This window comes from Piliocolobus tephrosceles, chromosome X (genome assembly GCF_002776525.5).
Source record: "Piliocolobus tephrosceles isolate RC106 chromosome X, ASM277652v3, whole genome shotgun sequence".
NCBI classification, from domain to species: Eukaryota; Metazoa; Chordata; class Mammalia; order Primates; family Cercopithecidae; genus Piliocolobus; species Piliocolobus tephrosceles.
Window position 1 is genome coordinate 13,743,869 of NC_045455.1, and position 26,961 is coordinate 13,770,829.

Below are 26,961 nucleotides of genomic sequence, written 5' to 3' on the forward strand. Positions count from 1 at the left end.
CACAGTGACGGGTGCTCGTTGTCCTCCATTTGGAATGTACAGGAAAGTGGAAAAGCAACAAAGTGAAATAATGAAATGGAGGCAAACTTCTCAGCATTTTCCCTTGCCATTCAACATGTTATCCGGCAGAGTGTCATGGCTCATGCCTGTAATCCCAGCACTTTGGGAGGCTGAGGCGGGAGGATCACTTGAGCCCAGGAGTTCAAGACCAGACTGGGCAACACTGTGAGACCCTGTCTCTACAAAAAATACAAAAATGACCTGAGAGTGGTGGCGCAGGCCTGTAGTTCCAGCTACCTGGGATGGGATCCCAGCTGAGGTGGGAGGATGGCTTGAGCCGGGGAGGTCGAGGCTGCAGTGAGCCAAGATCGTGCAGCTGTACTCCAGCCTGGGCGATAGAGAGACCCTGTCTCAAAAACAGCTACAACAACAACAACAACAACAACATATGTTTGATCTAAACCAAAACCAAAACCAAAACCAAAAACAACAACAAAACGAACCGTTTTTATGGCTGCACGAGAATTTACATCTAAGAGACTTTTAGATTGCTTCCCCCTTTTCTTCCTTTTTTTTTTTTTTTTTTTTTTTGGTCTCACACCTGGAGCTTGGTTCTTGGCTGACTTGCACGTTTGCTTTGAAGGATAAGGAAGAATAATTGGAACAGAATGGGGGTGGGGGAGGGTGGACAGAATAAGAAAGGGCTCCACTGCCCCCAGCTTTCACTTCCTAGAACAGGGCCAGAAGGGCCCTAGGGTGGCTTCAAGACACCCTTTTGGCCAGTCACTAACAAAGTGATGTCATGTCACTCACCACAGGCACATAACAGAAGCTCAGTAAATATGTGCTGGAGGGTGGATCAGTGGACGGACTTGATGGGGGTCGCCATGTATGAACTTTACCCTCTTGTTGTAACTCTACAGTAATGGTCATTGCATCTCAGCATTCCCTTTATTAAAAAAAAGAAAAACAGGTATGCATCTGTGATCCTAGGTCCTGGCCTTATTAGGATCCTAGAGGAGTGACCAACCAGAGGTCTTTTAGCCCAAGGCAAATAATTGTGATCAAAGCTTTCTGGATCTCTCCCGGGAGGTCCTCGGCTGGAGAGAACAGCCTAGGACCAGACCCTCCAGTGTGAAGCGCCTCCTTTCCCTCTGAGACCGGTGAGCAGGCCAGCCCTGTGGGGAAAGGGGAGAAGGAGGCAGATGTGGGGGAGCAGGAGAGGCCGGGGAGGTGTACTGTTCTGGGGGAGGCAGGGCGGGACAAGCTGTCTTTGCAAAGATGGCTCAAAGCCCACTGAGCTCCCAGGTGAGCTTCTTACAAGAGGGAGGCTGCCCTTTCGGGGCCTCTTTTGCTCTCTTGAGACCTCCAGGGAGGGCAGCTAAGCTCACCTCCCCCTTGGGGGGCTGTGGGACTCACTTCGCTGAGCTGTTACTTGACGTCTTTGCCTCCATTTTCATAAAAATGGTACAGTTTTGAGCTGACACTGGGACAAATACCGCTTTTGACTTACATGCTTTAAGTATATATAAGAAAAATAAAATTATGTAATATTAGTTATGAAGCATGACACTGCCATTGTAGAGGTCACACTTTTCTTTTAGTGACATTTACAGGACAGCCATCCACACGTGTGGCTGATTTTGAAAATTCAGCATGAGACATTTCAACATGATGGCTATTTCAGCCTCTTCCGCAATCATTCAGGGATGTGAATGTGTATAAAATTAGAAATTAGGTCATGTGGGAGCAATCAGTCAACTCTTACTTATCAAATCAATTCATGAGACCCAAACATAATTATGGAAACTGGTTTGAACTTTGCTTTTTAAAGTTTAGCATCGCCAGGAGTTCCCAAATCATGTTACAATGTGTCCCTTTGACTGCTAATGGAAAGGCCGCATTTCAGCTTTCGAGGCCAGGCAGTTCTGTTTGGCTGTTTCTCTTTTTAATCTGCAAATGGGGGGTTAGACTAGAGTCTGATTTAATGAGTTTGGGGTGGGGCTCAAATATTAGTATTTACTAAAAGCCCAAGAAATAATTCTAGTATCAGCCAAGGTCAGTCCATTGGCTTAGGTGACCTCTAAGTCCTGCTTTGGCAAGAAAATGCTGTGCTTTCTAGAATTAAAAAGTTTGTTTGTTTATTTATTTTAAGAGATAGGGGTCTCACTCCGTCATCCAGGCTGGAGTGCAGTGGCACGATCGCAGCTCACTGCAGCCTTGAACTCCTGGGCTCAAGTGATCCTCCTGCCTCAGCCTCCTGAGTAGCTGGGACCACAGATGCGTGCCACCATGCCAGCCTAATTTTCTAAAATTTTATTTTCTTTTGGAGAGATGGGGTCTTGCTTTGTTGCTCAGGCTGTAATTTAAATTTTTACATAAAAGTAAGGAAATCAGATTCATTTTGCACACAATGCTACTTAAAAACATCTTCCTAAATTCCAATTTCATGGAAGTCCACAAATTAAACTTGCTTCATAAGGGACGCAAACTTCACAGAGTATTTTGGGCACATCTTACGAATTTAGAAAAGTTATGTTTGCTTCACATTTTTATATTCCTAAGTGAGTTTTAAGCCAGTTATCCAAAACAAATTTATTTTCCACCTTTAAGAGTCAAGATGTCAAAGTTTTTGATTTCCAGGTGGAAATCATGGAAATCTAAAGGATCAAAAAGAAATGTTTATGGATAAAGAGAGATAAGAAATAGAGATATTGACTTCTTGCTGTTTGCTAAGGATGACAATTCCCTGTGTGCGTGTGTCTGTGTATGCGTGTGTGTGTGAGTGGATGTGTGTGTCTGTGTGTGTGATGTGTGTGTATGTGTGTGTGTGTGAGTGTGTTTGCAATGAGCCTCTGCTGGGATGGGGGAGGAGTAGCCAGTACTGGGGGAGCACCTTAAAGGAACTTTAAAGACAGATGGTGGCAGGCTGCGGCCATGGGGCCAGCAGGCTCCTGATTTCATGGCAATGTCTGCCTAGCAACCCTCCTTATTGAAGACCACGTCTCCAGAACTAGCCAGGTTTTAAAATGTAATTCAACTTTGGAGATGGTTTTTATTTTCTTGTTATGAAACCTAGGCGCCCACACTAAGAACTCAAATGACTGCATGCCTGTGTCTGCTCCTGAAGACGGTCTGTGGCAAAGTGATGCTAACGTTGAAACCCATCCATCAACAGGTCACAGGAAATAGAAAGATCCAAGTTCAGCATTTGGATTAGAAATACAAGTCAAAGACGGAACACTGCCATCAGAAATGTGCGATCCTAAAAGATATTTATTTGAAAGTTTTGAAAAAAGTAAAGCTCGTGCCCTGGGGCTTCTGGGAGTATGTACAAAATACAATAATTAAATTAAGTCCAGCAGTTAAAGTTCCTCATAAAAAGAAAAAGCTGGAGTGCTTCCCAATGGGGAATGCTTGACTTAAAAGAAAGGTTTTACTCTGTGGCCTGAAGGTCAACAAACTGGGACTCGGTGGGAATGGATAACATTTCTTAAAGGGGTTCTTAGGTCTTCGTTTTGTTGAAAGAAAATAAAAGTAAAAAGGGACAAGTTTTGAAAATTCAAAAAATGAAGGTGCAGTCCTAAAATCATCACAATTTTTATAAACGCTACACTGGAGGCTATGAAAACATGTTCTCTTTTCTGAGCACTAATCTAACACATATGCCCTTTGAGAAGGAAGGGAAAAGGCCAGTGGCGCTTTCTGAACACACCGCTTTAAAATATGCTCATTTTCATAGGCAGTGCATGCAAATTCATAGCCCATCCATTGGCTATTTATTTTGAAAACATTTACCTTAAGTATTCTCATGTATTTGACAATTTAAAATTCCTTATATGACACAAAGACTGATCATATTTTAAAAACGCTTTTATGAGGCAAAGTTATAAAAATGACCATCTTGGGCCACGTTGTCGTAACCTAAAATGGAATGTTGATCATCCTTTGGAAATACCTGTTTTGTTACTAATCATTTGCTGTTACCTTTCTGGTAATATCTCCCCCAAAAGGAATAGTAACATTTTATAAGTAACATTTTATAAGTTTACATCATTCTAAAATGTATACTTTATGAGTTTGTGTGTACATATAAACTTGATGTGAGGTTAAACTTTCCCATTTATAAGCATCACTCTAGGCTTTCACATGAGTTTCAGTCACTAATTTGCAGATTATCATCTTTCTTGTGACTTACATAGAAGCTGACTGTTGGCTTTGCATTAAGACAGCGTGATCAAAGGTAGGATATTGGGAATAGCAGCTTTGACTTTGGGAGGCTGAGGCGGTTGGATCACTTGAGGTCAGGAGTTTGAGACCAGCCTGGCCAACATGGTGAAACCCCGTCTCTACTAAAAATACAAAAATTAACCAGGCATGGCCGGGCGCGGTGGCTCACGCCTGTAAACCCAGCACTTTGGGAGGCCGAGGCGGGCGGATCACAAGGTCAGGAGAGAGAGACCATCCTGGTGAACACGGTGAAATCCCGTCTCTACTAAAAATACAAAAAATTAGCCGGGTGTGGTGGCGGGTGCCTGTAGTCCCAGCTACTTGAGAGGCTGAGGCAGGAAGATGGAGTGAACATGGGAGGCAGAGCTTGCAGTGAACCGAGATTGTGCCACTGCACTCCAGCCTGGGTGACAGAGCAAGACTCTGTCTCAAAAAAAAAAAAAAAAAAAAAAATTAGCCAGGCACGGTGGTGTGCACCTGTAATTCCAGGTACTGTGGAGGCTGAGGCAGGAGAATCACCTAAACCCAGGAGGTGGAGGTTACAGTGAACCCAGATTGCGCCACTGGACTCCAGCCTGGGTGACAGAGCAAGACTCCATCTCAAAAAAAAAAAAAAAAAAAAACCAACAAAAACCCAAAACAAAACAATCCAAAAAATAAAAAACAAAGAAATAGCAGCTTTGGCAGCAACATTTAATTTGCTGACTAATTAGCAGCCTCATTGACATTTCTACTTTGATTCCCAAAGTACAGCATTATCTGTCTGTGCACTCGGGGACTCTCTGGTCAAATGGACACCCTAAATGTCCTATGCCAAGCCCACAGTCAAGCAAAGACTGTGGAATGTCCTGCAAGCAGCTCATGGCCTAAGACATTCGATTTACCTCCAAAACACACACAGAATTAGACAAACATAGTTTGCCCGTGTTGTTGTTTTCTTTCCTACATTTGTTATTTTTGCTTTTGGAATTGTGAGGGGAAAGGAAGAGATGGTAAAATTATAAGGCAGAAGGAAGAATCTAGCAGGACTAGATGGAAGGAGACGTGATGCAAAGTACGGTGCCCATGGGGCATGCAGCATGGGAGCAAGGCCCGCAGCCAAGAGGTGGTGTCGAGGGAGCCAGCTCAGCATGGCGCTGCAGCCTCTGTCGTTGGGGTTGGCATCAACACCATGCCTGCACCGGGCCTTCTTCCCTTGGACAACCCAAGACATTTTCCAGCCATTCAGACCAGCCCCCAGCAGAAAATCCTGCAAAACGTGCAGGGGCATGTTGAGTCTGGGAGGCAGGTGCTCAGGAACCCACAGGGGCCGGGGGACATCAAGGCGCGTTGTGAGGTGGCAGTGCCTGGTGGCAGGGCTTCCCGGTTGTGTTTTTGATGACTGGTTGTTTGAACTGTGATGAATTCGAATATCTTTGCTGGGGTCAGGCACTGTCTCTGAGGGAGGCAGTTGCTGAAAAGGAGGCTTCGTTATTTTTCTCATTGTTTCAAAAAACACATTTGGAGCTTGCTCACCCTACAGAATTGATGAACTGGGGAACCTGATGTGGAAACATGAATCTGAGGCGCTCGAGCGGGGAGGAAGCTGTGTAGTTTAGTGGAGAGAATTTGGAGAGTTTAGTGGTAATCTTGGTTTTGCCAGCAGTGTGACCTTGAGCAAGTCCCCTGGCAGGGCCAATAGTTACACAACTCCAGGAGGTGCCCCTAGCATTGCATTTTTTTCTATGTGGATGGTGCCCCCTTCAGCCAGGACATTGGTACTGCATAATCCTCCAGCCCTTAAGTGTCTACAAAATCAGGGGACTGGACAAAATGATCAGATAAGAGTTTACAGTCAGAACATCTCCAGCACTGAGAGAAACTTCCATAGGCCAGCAATGGAGCTAGGAGATTGTCAATAACAACGACAACAACAAAAGAGCAACGCAGCTCCCAAAATGCACGTGGCTGTGGGAATGTGCCGCCCTTTCTGGTATGTCCCAGAATTTGAACATGTTGTCCTGTGAGAGCATATACTTCATCTAGTCATCAAAGTAAATATGAAGCCAGGCCAGGTGGCTCATGTCTGTAATCCCAGCACTTTGGGAGGCCGAGGAGGGTGGATCACCTGAGGTTCGGAGTTTGAGACCAGCCTGGTCAACATGGTGAAACCACATCTCTACCAAAAATACAAAAATCAGCAGGATGTTGTGGTACGCCCCTGTAGTCCCAGCTACTCAGGAGGCTGAGGCAGGAGAACTGCTTGAACCCAGGAGGCGGAGGTTGTAGTGAACCAGTATCTCACCACTGCACTCCAGCATGGGTGAAAGAGACCCTGTCTCAAAAAAATAAATAAATAAATAAATAAATAAATAAATAAATAAATAAATAAATAAATAAATAAAAATAAAGGATAAAATGGGGTTGGCTGAATAGAAATGCATATTCCAGCCAGCTCTGTGCAGTGCGATTCCCAGACTCGACTGCGCACAGGTTTGGCCTCTGGGTGGAAGTCATCTGATCTTTACTGAATGCCTACTACGTGCCAAACATGATGCTAGGTGCTTTAAAAACACTGTATTTACTTATTAGTTTTTATTTCTCTTTATTTTACATTCATTCTTTTAAAAAATTATTTTAAAAAATTATGGTAAAATATAAGAAACAAGATTTACCATTTTAACCACGGTGGCATTAAGTACATTCATATCGTTGTGCCACCATAGCCCTCCTCTTCTCCAGAACTTTTTTCATCTGGCAAAAGTGAAACTCTGTACCCATTAAACAGTAACTCCCCATTGTCCCACCCCCAGCTCCTGGCAACCACCATACACCAGGTGCTTTTGAATACAGTAGTTCATTTAATCCTCCATCACAGGTTAGGGGCTCTAGAAGCAGATGCTCAGACAGACTTTAGGATGCAAGATGCTAGGGAACAACGTCCAGGAAAGGAAGGAGAACTCAGGATTGGTGTGAAGGAGAAGTTGAATGGCCAAGCAGACCCAACAAAGTCTTGGCTAACCCCAGTGGAAACTCTGGCATGTATATGCCCCGCCAAAGTGTCCCACCTCTCACCAAAATGGTGGGGGGCCCTGGAAGGGTCTTGGGCAAGGCAGCGGGGTGGGGAGCTGTCTGCTGACTGCATCTCCCCAGCCTGGCAAGTGGGGATTCTGGAAGTGGAGCATCTCTCTGACTACCACATCCTCACAGCAACTCTTGGAGTTAAGTGTTTTTATTTGGGTAGCTGAAGAGACTGATGTTCAGAGAGAATAAATGGCTTCTTCTGTCTGCACGTGACCTAACCCATTAGTAGTAAAGCCAGGATCAGAACCTAAGTGGAGGAGGGAGACTCAGGTCCTGATTTTAATGAACACATTTTCCACAAGCTCATGCTGGGGATGAGAGGCAAGAGCAGGAGAGGGATCAGAGATGTGTGACAATGTCCAACATTCAAAGCATCCACGCTATTTTTGGGGACACATACGTCTAAACAACCACTATAATGAAAATCCAATCCGTGCAACAGAAGGACTAAGGGAAGAGCAGCAAGTTTTCTCTGGGGGAGCTGGGAGGACCTCACAGGAGTGGCTTTCAAGCTGTGTCTTGAAGAATGCTTTGGCGTTTGTTGGGTGTCATAGAGAGGGAGGGCTACAGCTTGTGCAAAGGCTTCGGAAAAGATCAGCGTGGATAGTGGCCAGGGCCTCTTGAGAGAGCTGTGCTGTCACTGATGTGGGTACACAGGGGCGGGGGCAGGCAGTGGCTGGAGCTCCCTTCTGCCAGCCTGGGAGAAGCTCCTGAGAGCCGCTGCATGAATTCCGGGACCTGGAAATTGGATGGGGAAAATTGGATGTGCCCTTGTCCTCATGTGGGGTTTGGGTTACTAGCCAGCACAGTTCCCCAAGAAAATCGAAGCCAGAAGTTCATGTTGGTTTTTACATTCTTCCTTTCACAGAACTCAAAAGGCCACCCCCCTGCCCCTTTTTCACATGAAGCCAGATGCCTAGAGTGTGTAGTCTTTGGGAGAAACTCCACCACAGAGCTCTCTGAAATGGAATGTTCATTTTTCTCTTGATTCTATTAGTGTGTCTGATTATGAAGGAAATTTGATTCAGTGTTTAAAAACAAAACAGAACCCAGCCAAACCAGCTATTTGGCGTTATGTAAACCAAAGAAATCCAGTTTCTTGTCACTGAAGCTCTCCCTTTTAGCCAGCTATTTTAACATCATCATATAGCCAGCGTTCGGCCTCGCTTGTTTTTTTGTAAGATGGAGTTTTCAGCCTATCAACTCTTTTATTTATGTAATGAAAAGAATCTCTAAAGTTCCTTCCAGGCCTGAGGCTCCAATCCCCAGGGAACCTGTCCCGTTTTCTTTCTTTCTTTTTCTTTTTCTTTCTTTTTTTTTTTTAGACAGCGTTTTGCCCTTCTTGTCCAGGCTGGAGTGCAGTGGCAGGATCTTGGGCAACCTCTGCCTCCTGAGTTCAAGCGATTCTCCTGCCTCAGCCTCTTGAGTAGCCGGGATTACAAGCATGCACCACCACCCCTGGCTAATTTTTTGTATTTTTAGTAGAGATGGGGTTTCACCATGTTGGCCAGGCTGGTCTTGAACTCCTGACCTGAATCTGCCCACCTCAGCCTCCCAAAGTGCTGAGATTACAGGCAGAAGTCACTGTGCCCGACCCAGTTTTCTGTATGTTTACATGTTGCATGCAATAGTGAGACGGAAATTTTCACCAACAGAGGAGTCTCACACAGTTTTGGGATTCCTCCTCCGTCAATGGTAGGCACAGGTGAGTTGAGAGGCTGTCTTACACCCATCCTGGTGACAGCCAGCTTTGTCCTGTGACTTAGGTGCGGGTAGCTAGACTCTGGAAGTCTGGCCTCCTTCTACACCTTCCAGAATGGGTTGGTTCTTGAACAAGAGCTTGTATGGGAGAAAAGCACCTTAACTTGGCCAAATTCAGCCCTAAGCCTGAGGACAGTTTTCCAATTCCCTGCGTATGAGCAAAGGGGAATGGGGCCAGGATGGGGTGTGTCTCTCTGCAAGTTTGAAAGGCTGTGTACAAACAGAAGGCCTGGCCTCACTCCTCAGACCTCAGGCAGGCCTCTGACAGGCTGAGGACTGCAGCCTGGCAGAGCTCCTGCCCACCAAAACTGGAGGGGAGAGGGAGATGAAAGGTGGAAAAACTGACTGGTTTCAAAGCATATGGCCTGTAGTTTTTCAAACGTTTTTAATTCCTAATTCGCACCTCTCTTGTTATCATCACACACTGTAGTAGCCAATGGCACTTTTTTTGCGTTGACACTTGACATTATTTTAGGCTTCTGCTCCTCCTTTGGCTTCCACAAGGGCATTCTAATTTCAAAAGAAAAGTTCATCTGGAATAAGTCCTGTGACTGGCCCCTCTGGCACCCAATCGGGTTCAACAGGGTGTTTGTTGAATGACTAAACGAATGAATGAAGCAAATCCCTTCAAAAAGTTCGGCGACATCTTTACTCTCAGCAAAACTTCCCCATTTCCTTCTTAAACTTGCGATTACCACTTAGAGTGGCCTCCAGGAATTCCCAAGGGAAATCGGCACAGTTGACTTCACAGTTTTGCAAAAACTCATAACCAAAAAGCTACCAGAAAGGGAATGTTCATTTTCCTCTTGATTCGAATACTGTGACTGAACAAAGTGGCCAACTCGTCCCTCGTCCCTCGGGCTTGCGGCCTGGCGGGGTGAGGCCGAGGCTTCGGTCAAGGAGACCACACCCAGGGAGCTGCACCGGCAGCCTGCGGGTCCCCTCGGGGCTCGTCGTTCCGCGTGGCTTGGGCGCGGATTCGGGGCTGCAGGGACCCCGGGGCCGGCGGGACCCCAGAGCGTGCGCGAGGGCCCCGCGCAGGTGTCCGGCCTGTGCGCGGGGTGCGCGGGGTGCTGGGGCCTGGGAGACCCAAGAGAGGCGTTATTGTTACAGTGTAACGAGTCTGATTAACATGCTCCTGACACTTTCTCTTAGTTTCTCGGGCTCCTAGCAACAGCGCACAAAGGCGCGGGATTGTCCCGGGCTCCACCGGGACATGGGGCCGCCTTTGATCTGCCACCATTACAGCCAGGCTGCGCGACAGGCGCGCAGGCTCCGGGCGGCCCGCGGCGGGCGGGCGAGCGGGGCCCACAGTCCAGGCCTCCTGGGCCGCCACGCTCCCCCCGGCCCGGCCTCGGCCTCGGCCTCGGCCTCGGCCCCGGCTCCGCGCGCAGCCGGGGCGCAGGGGACGCAGCCTCGGGGCTCCGCAGGGCTCGGCATCTGCGGCCACCGCGTGTCCCTGCGCTCCTCCTGCCCGCGGGGCCGCCCACCCCGGCTCGCGGCGCCCTTTCCGTCGGAAGAAGCAAAAGTAAAACCCAACCGGTCACTTACAGTGGGAAAAAAATAAAAATCATTTAAAAGGAAGGGCATGAGTGACAAAGAAGTCCCAAATGATTTTGTCAAAACAAAACGAACTCGCCCCGCAGGCTGCAGCGCGCTCGGCGGAAACGGGGTTCGAGTGGCCGCCGCCGCCCGGGCGCTACCGACGGCTTCGGCCCCTTCCCGCAAGTCGCTCTTTACGTCGTGGGCAATTCTGATTGACTGGGAAGGCGATATGCTGCCAAATAACAACTGGAATTTAAACAAACGAACACCACCCCCTCCAAAGCCAGCCGGCGCAGAGCTGCTGGGTCCCACGCGCGGACTCGCGGGCGCCAAGCGGGGTCTGGGAAAGTCACTGACCCTCCGTGGGGGCCGCGCTCAGGTACCCCGCTCCGCCCGTGGGAAATACAGCGCGGAAAGAAAGTCGAAGACTTTCACGCTGAAATGCTGGGGTGTCCGCTCCCCGCGAAGATGAGCCGGGAAGCATGGCAGGGGCTCCGCGGGTGACACGGACCCTCAGCCGCGTCCACGAGCTCGGGGCCTCGCAGGCCGTCTCAGAACCTGTTTTGTGCCATTCCTTGCTTTTCTAGTACTAGAAGGAAGAAAACACAGAAGATTCGGTTTTCCAAGGTAAACCGAAATCGTAAAAGCAGAAGGTCCTTCCAATTAAAACAAAACAAAGAACCCCGTATTTTTTTTCTCCTCGTGGCATTGTTACAAAATTACAATGTCCCCAATGAAGCACGTCAGTTTCCCGAACTCCCGCAAAACGACCGGGTGCAAAAGTGTGAATGATAATAACATGTCTATTTTAGAGACGGGGGAAAACGACATGGTTTGTTCTATCTGCCCAGCGAAATGTGCCAGGGAAGGAGTTACTTTCAGATTCAAATCGGAGGCGGTGAAGTCTGCATCCCGCAGGACTGTTTTCCCGGCCGCCCCTGGAGGAGAGGAGGGGAGGGCGGCTGGGAGGACCAACACTGGGACATCAGCCGGGAAGGCTCCCGGATGCCGAGAAACGTCCTAACTTGTGTTCACAGACACTGCCCGACTCGGACTGGAGTTCCCCTCACCGTTTCAATAAAACATGACTGTATTGATATAATCCTCTATACATTAAAATGAGGTTGTCACAGATTGTCATTAAGACCTCAGTAAAACAATGAAGACATTATTGGGCCCCCCCCCTCAGGGAAGGTATTAGGGGAATAAAGCAATCTACACCACACGGGTCCTATTGAGATTAATGAAAAAATTATGCAAAAAAAAATCTCAATTTCATTTTCCCGTGACGGGGCTTTGCATACATACAGTCAGTCTTGCCTTGCACCTGATGATTTATTAAACTAATCTACAGCGATCACCACTGATGTTCTCGACTCAATCTTGTCCCGGCTCATTTTCTAAGTAATTGTTTCTCATTAGTTCTGATAATGTTTTAATAGTGTTACCCATAATTTAGACCCCAAGAATTAATAACAGGGGGGTGATATGGCTAAGCGGCTTGTGATGAGCTACACAAAATATAAACAGGTATGGTTTCTAATTAATCAGATTAGCTGCAAGGTCCTCTTCCTGTCACCCATGCCTGGCTCAGGAGCCGGGCAGCTGTCACTTCCCCATGTCCAGGGTGCCCGGTGAGCTCAGTGGAGCTCACTCACCCACCCTTGGCTGCTCTCCCATCTTTCCCAGGGCACCTGGGCCCACCCGTGGCACCACAGCGATGCGGGTGGGGAAAGAGGGGGAATACCCTTTGCCTTCCAGCATCTTCTTCCTGGAGTTTCGTTCTTCGAGGTCTAAGGCACCCTGGGTTTCTGATCAGGACTGAACTCTCTTCTGGGACCCTCGTCGTTTGGGTCTCTGTTCAGAGAATGGGACTTTGGTCCAGATTTGTGACTCTCATAGGTCCTAGTCTCATGATCCTACCCTGATAGGGACCATGGATTATGAGGAAGATAATAAACTGGACATTTGGGGAGACTGAAACAAGGTGGTTTTGTTTGAACAAAGCAGTTTGGGATGAGGGCAGGGGTGTGGCGAGCAGTCCGATGTGACTGGGACCTAGGAAACCGTGGCCTGGGAGTGGCCAGCAGTGGGAGACTTAGCCAGTCAGGCCTCCGTACCACCCAGGGACCTTGCGGAGGGGCCTGCTTTTCCCCAGGTCTTAGGGCTCCTTGGCTGGGGAGGTCTTGAGGAGGCTCCTCTGTGTGGGGCTGGCTGGCTGGCTGCCTGTGGGGCCAGGGTGGAGACTAGAATGCAAGCCCTTCATCGCCTCAAGCCAAGGGCTTCGTTGGACTAGGCTGGAGGATGGAAAGGGTAGTTAGATTGGGGTGAGGGCTGCCCATAGGAAAGACAAGATGGGGTTTATTTTCTTCTTCTGCTTAGGACCAGCCCTGCCTCCACTGTTTCTAACACCCTCAGCAGGTGTCTATGGCAGGGGCAGAGCGAGAGAGGCCTTCTCTTGCCTTGCCACTGCCAAGCCATCCTCCCATCCCTCTGCGTTCTGAGCAGAGGGGCGGACTGGGTGTGCGCAGCGTGGTCCTGGGTTACCTGGTGCGCACCTGACTCCAGGAGTCCCATCCTCAGTGGGTCCCAGCTGCAACAATGGGTGCTGTGGGTGCTCCTGCAGGAACTGCTGCTGCTGCCCGCTCTGGGGTCTGGAAGCAGTGTGGCTAGAGGCCGTTTGGCTCTCGCGTTGGTGAGATGCCATATTCCTCCTTCCTGCCTCTGAGTGAGGATGGGGCTAGCTCTCACCTTCCTTTCTGGCCACTCTGGGGCAGCACAGGGCAGCCAGGGTGGAGGGTGGCACTGCTTTATGAGGGACCCCATGGAGCATGTGCCATCTCCATTTAGGAGCTCTCTGTCTCCTGGATCCCGTGTTTGGGAAATGAGTTGTTGTCTTCACAGAATGAGGGTCCCCACAGCCATCTTGCCCAGTGCTGGCTCCCCGTATGGCTGTCCTTCTCTGCTGTGCACTGGGCAGGGTGGGGGTCACCTGGTGGTGGTGGGACTCTGCGGCCGTGCTTTCGTGTGATGGTGCCTCTCCTGGTGTCTAACCTCAGCTCCACTCACCTCTTGGGCTTCCTGTGCGAATTGCAAGAAGTGGGGAAAAGGAGAGGCCTGCTTGGGGCTCACGCTAGGGGCTGCGGAGGAAATAATCCAAAAGGGCGTAGGAGGAGGTGAAAAATGAAAGTAAAAAACAACTGTTTTCTATTTACAAATTTAAATAAACAGAACAGCCTTCCCCGCGGTGTTTGTCTAAGAGTAGCAGTGTTGCTGCTGTGTAGGTCATGAAAAGGTTGGTGTAGAGTTTAAAACTTCCCATTCTGTTAATTTCTTAAGGAACAGTCGTCCAGAGTCTCGGCACAAAAGCTCATGATTTAATGAGGAACAGAAACAAAATCTCTGATTGTTGGTGTTTCAAACTTCATTGGCGTCCTCTGGCAAGCACAAGTTGATCCCTCTGCAGCTTCAATACCCTTTAGCCTTCAATATAAGAGTACATGCTGAATAGGGAACAATGGCTGGTTGTTATGTTTATTTACCCTTACTACAAGCTGGGTTAACCTCTTCAAAACAGCTTTACTAAGCCCGTTAACCACACCACCCATCTGACCTGCAGCCGCATCTCTAATGTGATGCAAATCTTGCAGGGGCCACATGCACCAGCTCGGGGGCATTGTGTCTTCTGAGACGCTACAAGTTTATGACTGAGGGAGTCCTGTCTCGGCCATACATTTCCAGGGGGAAATGGCCTCAATGGCAAACAGTTAAACGGGAAAATAAAGGGGGAGAATGGATGGTCGTGTGTTTCTGCACATTTATTTTTTAATTGCCAGTAACGGTTGACCCACAGCATTCACCCAGGATGACAGCTTTCCTGTTCATCATCTAGCGGTTCAAGGAGATGGATGTTTCATTTCGGGGGTGGAGGTTAATAGTAACCAGTTTTGAAAGTTTATTTTTAGAAAGTGTCTTTTTAAGCCAATATAGTACTTAGTATCCTTTTTTGATGCCATCTCTGTTGTTTTATCAGATTACTAGTGAAATAGAGATGAGCCCTTAATGTTGTTACTATTTTTTAAAGGCCTGGCTTTTCTTAAAATTATTTGTGGTGTCAGCTGTACACATGAACAATCAGGAAACATTGAGTAACATGAGAAGGGTGGAGGGAATATGTCTATTTGGGAAAGACCGTGTCATTAAAGACCTACCTTCCCCTCACAGCCCATCTTTCCCCAGGATCTTACCTCCCTGTGAAATCATAAGCTCATATTTGTAATACACTAAAAATCATAAAATCATAAACTTGGATCCAAAAGGAAAAACGTTCATTTTTTTTAGGGGAATAACTGGCCAGTAAGACAACAACAACAAAATCGTGATTCACATGAACTGTAAATGGAGTCAGGTCCCAATCTGGCATCCTAACAAGTTGCTTTGAGTATTGTGGTTTGTCTTTAAGAAACCCACTGTATATGTTCAGCCCACCTGATGAGAGCTTCATTGAACAGATCATTTTTCCTTGATGGAGGTGGCAAGCGTAACAATGTTCTGGGCCTGCTTCAGTAATGGCATGTCGATCATACTCCCTTGGAAAGTAAAGGCTCCCTGGAAAACAGAGAACACGAACTTCCCGCAAGAATGCTCAAATGATAGGTTTCCCTTCTGTGCACACTTGCACAACAAGAATATTTTAGATTCCACCCGAATTATACTGACTTTCCTACCCAACTTTTGAGAAAGCCGAAGTAAATTACAGAGGAGAGATTTCTTTTTTCTCCTAAAGACGGGAAAAGAATAAAAATCTTCAGCATTTTAATGGAGAGGAAAAACACATCGGACACAAGACAGGAAACTGTTCAGTTAGCTCTTGAAATCAAGCAGAAAACAGCTGTGGGAGGAAAATCTAAATACTTCCCTATATATTTTTGAAATATTATGTGGAACTTTAAAAGCAGGAATATATTCTGGCAACTGATGATTGTTGTAAAAATTTGTACCGTCAGGCTAATGGCAAAATCTTACCGCCTTGCTGTAACATAACTGAGAGGTAACATGAGAAGGTGATGAGAAAATGCAAGGTAGGATAGTACTGAGTACAAAGAGATAAGTCTGTTGGTACACACTTACAGAAGACCATTAGAATGACCAGGGACTGCCAGGCGCGGTGGCTCATGCCTGTAATCCTAGCACTTTGGGAGGCCAGGACAGGCGGATCACCTGAGGTCAGGAGTTCGAGAGCAGCCTGGCCAACATGGTGAAACCCTGTCTCTAATAAAAATACAAAAAAATTAGCTGGGCGTGGTGGCGCATGCCTGTAGTCCCAGCTACTTGGGAGGCTGAGGCAGAAGAATGGCTTGAACCCAGGAGGCAGAAGTTGCAGTGAGCCCAGGTCACACCACTGCACTCCAGCATGGGCAACAGAGCGCGACTCCATCTCAAAAAAAAGAAAGAAATACCAGGGACATGAGCTGTAACAAAAGAATCACAGATCTGTTGAATGTTAAGATGGGAAGGCGTCTCTAAAATCTCCTGGAATAGCCCCATTTTACAGACTCATTTTTTAAAAAAACTTCTACCATACTTATATAGACTGTGTCAAGTAACCTAAACCCTGTTCTAGATGAGGAAACGGAAGCTCAGAGTAATAAAAGAAGGAAAAAAAGAAGTGATCTTCCAAGGTCATGTGACTAGGGAAAGCCAGAGCTGGGGCTGATGCCTGGGTCTCAGAGCTTCAAGCATTCATCAGAGATCGCCACATTAAGAAGACAAGGTAGCTTCTTTAAGTGCATCGGCAAAAGACAGATTAAATGGACAGAAAGCAGCATGTTCAGAACCCAAAGTTAATGTCTAGTTATTTGTGTTCTTTTCATCACTTCCTTTTGTTGCTTACAATGATAGCCCTTCATCCTAATCCACCCTGCTTTGACCTGTGGGCAAGGATGCTGGTGGGAGTGGGGTGCAGGGGTCCTTCGATACCTAGAGGTGGTTGGGGCAATCCTAAGGCACATTGATGGTGGTCCATTTGCATCTGTTGCAGCTCGTTTCTGGATTTGACAAGTACCACTTCCCAACAGTCAATGCCGATGTTACTCACGGCTGCTGGGATAGGAGTGCTGGGCTCCCATGATGAGGGCTGAGAGGTAGTAAGTTATGGTTATACAAAGGATGGAGGTGAAGAAAAATGGGGGGAGTCCTTAGCAATGACTTTTGGGATTTATCTTTCGATTGAGAGAGATTCTAAGCCTACTAGGATCAGGATTTTTACCAGTAGTGGCCAACCTTCTCAGCCTTAGAATGATGACTCTTACTCATATGAACACCTGTCTGGCCTAAATTCCTGTACTGCAAGTCACTTCCCAGTCCTCTCGTTTTTACTGTTTATACCCCCAGATTGTCCTTTCCATAACTTAATTCAGCCTCGAGCTGATGACCAGGAGGAATTTTCCTAATTTGGAAGTTCCGAGGAGGTCCTGCAGGTTGGCGTTACGTGGAAATCAGGGCTTGGGTCACATGCTGTTTTATAAGGCAGTCGTCTAGTTTTCTTATTGGAGTGAACGATGAAGACCAAAGGCCTCTTGGTTATCTGCCCACCAAGTGGATTATGGCCCTGTAAAACAGCACATCTGTCCTGCTAGGGTTTCAACAATAGGCTGGGGAGACGAAATTAGCATAGATGCACACGAAATCAAAACGGTACACAGAGAATCCAAACGGTGGCCGTGAGTCTGTGCCACGTTCCCGAACCTGCTTTGGGTTCCATGTGCATATCAAAGATGAAAAACACTTCACATGGTTTTTCAAGACTGGGAGATCATTTCTTCTATGGTGGCAGGTTTTGCTTGATTTTCTTTAATGAAGCTTAAGGTACAAAACAAAATGTAGCATATTTGTTCTGTGTCCTGCATCTCTGCAGATGGATGATTTTAGTGTTATGAATGAAACTGCCTAGCGTGAATATCCCCAGGCTCTCACATAGCCACTTGTAATTTAGGTGGCATTTTTTTTAACATGTGGATCTATAGGTGAGATGAAAATAGTCCGGAGGCTGAGGCAGGAGAATGGTATAAACCTGGAAGGCGGAGCTTGCGGTGAGCTGAGATCCGGCCACTGCACTCCAGCCTGGGCGACAGAGTGAGACTCCGTCTCAAAAAAAAAAAAAAGAAAAGAAAATAGTCTATTGGTCAGGATTTGGAAAAATGCAGTTCATCAAAAAGCTACTTGGATTTTTGGGGAGGGTTTGAAATCTTCCTTAATGATTATATTTTATATTTATTTATATATTTTTTGAGACTGAGTCTCGCTCTTTTGCCCAGGCTGGAGTGCAGTGGCGCAATCTCGGTTCACTGCAACCTCTGCCTCTCAGGTTCAAGCGATTCTCCTGTCTCAGCCTCCCAAGTAGCTGGGACTACAGGTGCATGCCACCACATTTGGCTAATTTTTTTTGTATTTTCAGTAGAGACTTGGTTTCACCACGTTGTCCAGGCTGGTCTCGAACTCCTGGCCTCAGGTGATCTGCCTGCCTCAGCCTCTCAAAGTGCTGGGATTACAGGTGTGAGCCACCGCGCCCGGCCTCATGGTTAAATTTTTTAACACCCATGCTACTATCATAATAATAGCTATAATTCTTTGAGCAGTTCCTAGTCTGGGGCCTGTTGCCTGGCACTTTAAATATATTATTTCATGTAATGCTCATAACAACACTTTGAAGTAGATACCATTATCCATCCTCAGTAAAAAAATTTTTTTTTAGTTGTGGCAAAAACATGTAACATAAAATTCACCATCTTAGATGTTTTTAAGCGTACAGTTCAGAAGTGTTAACTCTATGTACATTGTGCTACAGATCTCCAGAGCTTTTCCTTCTTGCAAAACTGAAACTCTGCAGCCTGGGCGCAGTAGCTTACGCTTGTAATCCCAGCACTTCGGAGGCCAAGGCAGATGGATCACCTGAGGTCAGGAGTTCGAGACCAGCCTGGCCAACATGGTGAAACCCTGTCTCTACTAAAAACAGAAAAATTAGCTGGGCGTGGTGGTGGGCACCTGTAGTCTCAGCTACTCGGGAGGCTGAGGCACGAGAATTGCTTGAACCCGGGAAGCAAAGGTTGCAGTGAGCCGAGATCGTGCCACTGTACTCCAGCCTAGGTGATACAGCGAGACTCCATCCTAAACCTCCCCCCACCCAAATCCCTGAAACTCTGTATTAGACAATTTTCCATTTCCATGTCCCCCTGCCCCCAGCAACCACCATTCTACTTTTAACAAGGATGCCAAAAGTAGAATCCTTGGGTTTCACTCTGTCACCCAGGCTGGAGTGCAGTGGCATCATCACGGCTTAATGCAGCCTTGACCTCCCAGGCTCAGGCCATCCTTCTGCCTCAGCCTCCCGTGTGGCTGGGACCATAGGTGTGCACCACCATGCCCAGCTAATTTTTTATGTAGAGACAAGGTCTCCCTATGCTGCCCAAGCTGGTCTCAGATTCCTAGGCTCAAGTGAGCCTCCTGCCTCGGCCTCCCAGAGTGCTGGGATTACAAGGCATGAGCCACTGCCCACCACCATTCTCCTTTCTGTCTTTGAGTTTATACTCATCCCCTTTTAATAACTGAGAAAACTGAGGCAGAAGGAGCTTAAGAAACATGTGCAACTTGGCCCTGTAGTTAGTAATTATATAACAGAACAGGGATAAAGCTGATTCTATCTAATGCCAAGCCTGTGCGCTTAGGGGCCTGGTGATTGAAAAGCATTCTCTGAGTGTGTTCTGTGACTCCCTGAATCAGAATAATGGGCGGTGGGGAGGGGGGGGGCTTGTTAAAATGCAGATTCCTGGGCCCAGTCCCACATGGTTTGTGCAGCAAACCTGGAGGTTGACTGGGACTCCTCCGGTGGTTCTAATGCATATTCATGTTTGAGAGCTTCCGTGTTTTAGCTCCCCCAGGTAGAAATGGTTAGGCTGGCTTGGATATGCAGGTCCACAAACTGAAGAGCCCTCTTGCAGCCTTCTGTAAATGATGCCTTTCTCTTGTAAGGCAACCCCAAGATGCGAAATGGCAGAATTTTCTTAGGTTAATCACCACTTATTCATTCATCCATCAAGAATGGACTGAGCAGCTCCCTTGTGCCAGTCGCTTGGGACAGTGAGAGGATGCGACTTGGCCCTGCCCTCTGGGAGCTTACCATCCGCTGGAGGGGAGAGGGAAGGAAGAAGCAGGTGCTACCTGATGCAACAAGAGTTGGAGAAAAGGCCAGGGTGGTGAGCACGGGGATGATCTGAGGGCCTACAATGGCTGCACTTCTTCCCAATCAGGGCCATCTTTGCGGGACCGCACTGCTCACACAGATGGGTACCTAGAGCAATGCCAGGCATCTCCACGCGTTGCCGTGGAGCTCCGGACATCTTGGGCTTTTATTTGACAGTTACCTATGGCGTTATTTGTTGTAATAAATCACTGGTCAATTGCTTTGCACATCTTACTATACATATGTCTATGATTTCAGACTCCTGAAGGTGAAGGCCAGTATCACCATAGCACACGTGTCTTTTGCATAGGAAGGAAACAGTCACCATCGAACTGTGGTTTTTCTGACACCTCGGCCATTGCCCATTGATCAGATAAGCACTGACATAATCTGACTTACAATTTGACGGTGAAAGAGGTGATGCCGGCGTGATGACAATACTAATCACATCTATGGGAAATTGTCATATATTTTGCATTTCTGGCACTTAGTACTTGACTTTTTTTCTCCACAGTCCTAACAGAGTAATTTTCTAGAAACCACACATTGATCTACGTCTTTCCCTATTCACTATGTTTCCAAATAACTTCTGTGGACACTGAGGGGGTTCCAACAGCACACTCTGATGACGGTGCTGCTGTGGCTCCCTGAGAGGAAGCTCTCTGTGAGAATTCAACGCTACTATTTGAATACAGCTGCTGGAGTCCTTCTTTTTTGGGGTATCACCCTTTTCCCATATGGTGCTAAGTCTTCCTGCTCAATGAGTCAATGGCCTCACAGCAGTTCCCAGGGAGTTAAACTTCCAGCCAGTGTTCGCCATGATCAGATTTCTCCTCGAGATCCTGGCTGTGCCTTCCACTTGCTAAATCTCTCAGCCCGGCTGTGGCCTCCTGGGATATGGCTCTTCCTTACCTACAAAGTCAACAGCGCCCTGAAACTCCCCAAAAAAGGTAGAAGATGATACTCCCAGAGACACTGTCACGGGCACTGCTGCATTCTTCTTTACTGTTTTTCAGCTTCTCCCACACGAGAGTCCTTAGAAAGGCCCCCGTGTGCCCTTGGTTCCCTCTCAGTTTTGTTGTGACATTCATTTTAAGGATGTCCGTTTGGATGCCAGGCACCCACAGCTCAGTGAGGCTTCCCGGCTCCAAAGCTGGCTCCCGGAGCTCTCAGGGACATGGTGCCAGGATGTTTATAGGGGGTGGCACTTTTCTAGTTGGGAGCATGCTGTTATCTTTCTAAAACAGATCTGATGGAATCATCTACTTGCTTTAACCTTGCCATGGTTTTCTTTGGACTTGCAGAATTAAGTGCAGTATCTTCAGTGGAGACCCAAGCCTGCCCATGATGGGACCCTGCCCCCACTCAGCCTCGTCTCCTGCCAGTCCCCTGAGACCATCCCCCAAAACACACTGCCCTGCAGCTCTGCCGCATGCCCTGCTCTCTCTCTGAAGGCCCTTTCCCTGTCTGGCAAACTCCTCCTGATGCTTCCAGATGTCAAGTTGTCACCTCTATGAAGCCTCCTTGCTAGAGCAAATCCCTCTCCACCCTTTCCCTGTGCAGATCCTGGCATAGCCTGTGTTCCTATCTATTTGTTTACATTGCTATCTTTCTCACAATGCCGTGAGGCACCTGTAGGCAGGCACCAGGCCTCACGTGCCTTTGACTCCCAAGAGCCAGCACCCAGCAGCCAGTACCCAGTACCTGCCAGGAACACAGGAAATGCTCTGTGACTGCTGCCCTGGTGATGATGGAAAAGGCTGAATGAAAAGCCAAGAGCAGCAGTACTGACCTGCCTGAATAGAGGGACACAGGTTCCATAGTTGGTGATTTGGGTCATTCTTTTTCTTTAATTTGGGACCTTAGGGAAGGGACTGTAGTTGTCTGGGCAAAGCTTTGCTATCACACATCCTGCTGGGTCTTTAAGTCACCTGGAATGTGCAGTGAGGTTTCATCCCAGCTGGTCTCAGGGATATGGGGCTCTGCCTCCCACCCTATCAAGCTGTGCAGGACGCCCTGGCCCACACCTGTGCCTGTCAGTTCCCTGCATCGACACGGATGCGGAGTCTGCTGCATGCCTGGCGTGCCACAGGCCCCGGGACTTATGACAACAGGAACAAGACAGATGTGGTCCCTGACCTCACAGGGCTTCCAGTCTAATGGGGGGAAAGACATTAAATAGACAATGACAGAAACGACTATTACTTATGAACGAGAACGTTTGTTTAAAAAGCAAGGCACAGGGGAGCTGAAGAGTAACTGATAGGGGACCTAACCTGATCATGTGGGGCATCCTGTGGGACGTGATGTTTAAACTGACATGTGAAGGGTGAGGAGCAGCTAAGCAGGGGAAAGGGACAGGAGGAGGAAAGGAATACAGAGCAGGGCACATGATGGCTCCTTCTGGCATACGAGCTGGGTGACTGAGGGGACAGTGATAGGAGAAGACAGAACCACTCCAGGTCTCCACAAAGCTTTCCAGTTCTGCGCTCACCTTCTCCTCTCCTTTATCTGCACGTGTCTCTCCGTGCCCCTGGTCTGGTAATATTCACTGTTCAGTTGGCCAACACTTGCTGAGCCTCTGGTAGGACACTGCAGCTGACCTCAAAACGGGTAATGCTGGGGCCGGTGTGGTAGTGTAATCCCAGCACTCCTGGGCTGAGCGGGGAAGATCGCCTGAGCCTGGTCCAGGCTGCAGGGAGCCTTGATGGCACCGCTGCACTCCAGCCCAGGTGACAGAGTGAGAGCTTTTCACGAAAAAAAAAAATTTCATGTTGGTTTGGGCTCTAGTTAACTCGTGCAAGTGACTTAACAGTTAAACGGCAAGTGAGTTTATGATGTCTGTGGTGCTTCAGGGCCAAGGAGAGAAGGAGCCATCACAATGGTGCTGGTTTGACCAGGGAAGGGCTTCAAAGAACAGTGCTTTAAAAGTCAGCTTTCGAAGGCCAGGGATGCCAGAAGAGTCAGGAGAAGGGTGTGGGGACTGGAAGTGTACGTGGAGTTGGCTTTCTTTGTTCTGCAGGAGCCTCGTGTCTCTGGTCACCAGTGACATAACCGATACACAAAACTAAGGGGTGTGGTAGGAGACACTGGATCTTTCTGTGGTTCTCTCTATGGCTCAAGAGCTGTCTCCTAGGGCCTGAGGACACACAGCCTACTCCAGCCTAAATTAAAGCAATCTGGAAGAGAGATGACATTTTAAAATACTGGTTCTGCTTTTTTTTGTGGGGGGTGCGGATGGAGTATAGCCCTGTCACCCAGGCTGTAGTGCAATGGCGCGATCTCGGCTCACTGCAACCTCCGCCTCCCTGGTTCAAACTATTTTCCTGCCTCAGCCCCCTGAGTAGCTGGGATTTCAGGCTCCCGCCACCACATGCAGCTAATTTTTGTATTTTTAGTAGAGACAGGATTTTACCATGTTGACCAGGCTGGTCTTGAACTCCTGACTTCATGATCCACCCGCCTCGGCCTCACAAAGTGCTGGGATTACAGGCGTGAGCCACCGTGCCCAGTCGGTTCTGCTATTTATTAGCTGCTTGAATTTCTTATGACAAAGCACAAAAGACAGTCTCTATTAGACGAAGCTGGACTGAAACCCAGTGGGGTTCCTCTGTTCTTGTTACACACACTGATGGGCCCATATTTGCTCCTTTCTGGACCCCAAGCAGAGGAAGTTGAACCACCTGTTTCCTTTCCTTCACTCTGGGTGTTTTTCCTCTGTCCAGAGGTGGTCCGAGGATCCAACGATGGGGAAGCTAAGAGCTAGGCTGGGCTGGCCTGGCCCAGCCCTACTTCCCAGTGGGACAGCATGGATGGATTGTCTGGCACGGCTTTCTGGGCGCCAGGGGAGGGGTAGATCTGGGGGAAAGGATGTTAGTTTCCTTGAGGAGGAAATAGGAAGATTGTCTTGGCAACTGTAACCTCTACTCTAGCTAACTATACTCTCAGTAAGCCCTGGAATATTAGTTTCCAAACTGAAAATCGGAGGAGGGTAATGCCATTAGGAAGACCCATTACCCAAAAAAGAGGTTTCATTTGATAGTACTTTATACTATTACAAAATATTCTTTTTTTTTTTTTTTTTTTTTTTTGAGACAGGGTCTCACTCCCGTCTCCCAGGCTGCAGTGCAGTGGCACGATCACAGCTCACTGCAGCCTTGACTTCCCGGGTTCAGGTGGTCCTCCCACCTCAGCCTCCCCACTAGCTGACTAGCTGGGACTACAGGCATGCCCCACCAAGCCTGGCTAACTTTTTGTATTTTCAGTAGAGACGGGGTTCGCCATGTTGTCCAGGTTGGTCTTGATCTCCTGACCTCAAGTGATCTGCCTGCTGTGGCCTCCCAAAGTGCTGGGATTATAGGTGTGAGCCACCGCGCCTGACCCAAAATATTTTCAAAGACTTTTTCTCACCTATAGTACAGAAGGCATGATTATTTAGTTTTATAGGTGCAAACAATGGGGTTCAGTACTAGTTAATCTTACAAAGGAACTTAAGGGGACAAGACTTGAATCTAAGGCTTTTCACCCCAAATCTCAAATTCTTCTTATTAATCGTTGTAACCCAAAGTATGGCTGATAACTGGTATTTGGGATAATTATAGAGAAAATTCGAATACAGCTACATATTTATTTTGTATATACTATGTATTAAATTATATTTAATATAATTTATAAAAATAGCATATCTAAGCTATTTCAGAAATATTATTACTTAAGATGAGGCTAAAAATACATATAGATAATGTGCAGATAAGCAAATGCATGAAATTGCAATTTTAATGAGAATTTGGGAAAAAGTAAAATATAACATTTTTCATCCTGGGCTTCCATTTGAAAGTTCTTACTGTAATTTATTACAATACCAGAAATACTAGAATTCAATAATACAATATATGAGTGACATTTTCAGTCTTAAAAATACCTAAAGCATTTGTTAGGGGGATTAAAGGTGGTGGTATTTGGTCCTTGTGTAATATCTGAATATCAGTAACTCTTTGTTTTATGAATAAACATCTTTAAAAATTGTAATGAAGCCTGGGCACAGTGGCTCACACTTATAATCACTTTGGGAGGCCAAGATGGGAGGATCGCCTGAGCCCAGGAGTTTGAGACCAGCTTGGGCAACATAGTGAGACTCTGTCTTTAAAAAAAAAAAAAAAAAATAGCTGGGTGTGGTGGCACGCACCTGTGGTCCCAGCTATTCAGGAGGCTGAGGTGGAAGGATCACTTGAGCCCAGGAGGTCGAGGCTAAAGTGAGCCATGATCATGCCACTGTACCCCAGCAACAGAGACCCTGTCTTAATAATTAAATAAATAAACAACTGTCAGGAAGATAGTAAAAGAATATGACTGAAGACTTAGAAAGTATAGAACATGTTTTTCATCTTTTTAACACTTTAAATTGTAGTGATAATTTGATTGGTATTTTAATAATATTTTGAATTGAAATTCAGCAGCCATTCGTTCCTATTGCCAGATAATTTACGGATGCTAATGTATCTCTACATGAAATTTCTGAAAGTTCAACTGAAGTCATTCAACATAGACACCAATTCACATTGTGCTAATCTATGGTTACCTATCATGGAATTCAGACGGAAGACCCTCCATGGCCTTTGATGGGGAAGCCCTTTAAATAATTCATAAGAATGTAACAGTGGGAATATCGGGTTTGGGGTGGGATGGGGTGGTGTTCATTTTGCACCTGACTGGGAAGCACAGTGAAAAGTCAGATGGGAGCAGCATGCTGAGTGGCTGGGGAAGGCCCCAGAAGGCACAGGTTCACAGAGGGTACTGAGTTTGGGGGTCATGCAGGAGGTTGGGAGAATTGTGTACCCTGGGCAGTTAGTGAATTCATTTTCCAAGCTCTGAAAGGTGCAGAAGCCTGGAGAAGCTCCTTTTTATCCCTCCCGTCCCTTCCCCTGTAGCTCTCTGGCTGTCACTCAGAGGGCAGGGCCATGAGGGGCACAGAAGGGAGGCCTCTTGTGTTTCTGGGGCAGCTCCACCTGCCAGGTCAGTGATGGTCTGAGCAGGCATAGGGGATCATCTTCTCTATGCAAAAACAGGACACTTTCCAGGATGGGCACAGCCTGCGGTGGCTCTCAGTAGCCTGCAGCTGCAATGAAGGGGAAGGAAGCTCCCTGGAGAGAAAGGATCTGGCTTTTCTCGGTGTTTCCCTTAGAAGCAGCTTCATGCAGAGGTTAGGGATGTGGACTTTGGGCTCTGTTACACCTAACTTTGAATCCAGGAATGCCTTTTCCAGCTGTGTGATCCACAATGAATAAAGCTACCTTTCCCAGTCTTAATTTCTTCATCTGGAAAATGGGGATAATATCGCTCCTATAGGGCTGTTGTGAGGATTACATAAAATAATATATGCAAGGGCCAGGTGCAGTGGCTCATGCCTGAAATCCCAACACAATGGGAGGCAGAAGTGGGTGGATCACTTGAGGTCAGGAGTTTGAGACCAGCCTGGCCAACACGGTGAAACCCCATCTCTACCAAAAATACAATTAGCTGGGCATAGTGGCATGTGCCCGTAATGCTACTCAGTAGGCTGAGGCATGAGAATCGCTTGAACCTAAGAGGCAGAGGTTGCAGTGAGCCGAGATCCCACCACCGCACTCCAGCCTGGGCAACAGAGAAAGACTGCATCTCAAAAAAAAAAAAAAAAAAAAAAAAACACACACACACACACACACACACACACACACAGGTATATACACACATATACAAACATATATGCATATATACATACATATATACACACATATATGCATATATACACATACATATATACACACATATATGCATATAAATATGCACAATGGCCTGTCACCTAACAGGCTCTCACAATCAATGGGAGCAGTTATGCTACCAGCACTGTCACTACTGTGGCCACACCACTGTCATGACGGCCACCACTACTGTTAGGAGTGTGATGATCTCTCTTCTGGTTATTATTACCACTCCCATGGCCACTGCTCGCATGGTTACTGCTACCACCATTGCTACTGGTATTGCTACTGTTATTGCTGGCCAGAGATTATTTAATTCCACTTATCACAGAATGGCTCAGTGAGAAGCAGACTGTTTGAAATCTAAGTAGGTTTTATGATTTCAGA

General features: G+C 47.2%; 1 protein-coding gene across 3 annotated transcripts in view; it reads right to left on the reverse strand.

Annotated features, from left to right (window-relative positions):
* Positions 1 to 9,422: 9,422 nt before the first annotated feature.
* Positions 9,423 to 26,961, reverse strand: part of CLYBL (citrate lyase beta like) — a 298,831-nt gene continuing 281,292 nt past the window's right edge. Inside the window, exons 8-10 of one of the 3 annotated variants that reach the window (XR_002732819.2) lie at positions 15,088 to 15,207; positions 13,147 to 14,082; positions 9,423 to 10,134 (exon numbers count right to left, since the gene is read on the reverse strand). Coding sequence is in view for 2 of the 3 variants with exons in the window: in XM_031934942.1 (XP_031790802.1) it covers positions 15,112 to 15,207 (96 nt within the window). In the remaining variant the exon portion in view is untranslated. Of the gene's footprint in view, positions 10,135 to 11,667; positions 14,103 to 15,087; positions 15,208 to 26,961 lie in introns of those variants that run through there. The other 2 variants (XM_031934942.1, XM_023218021.2) reach the window with 2 other exon arrangements.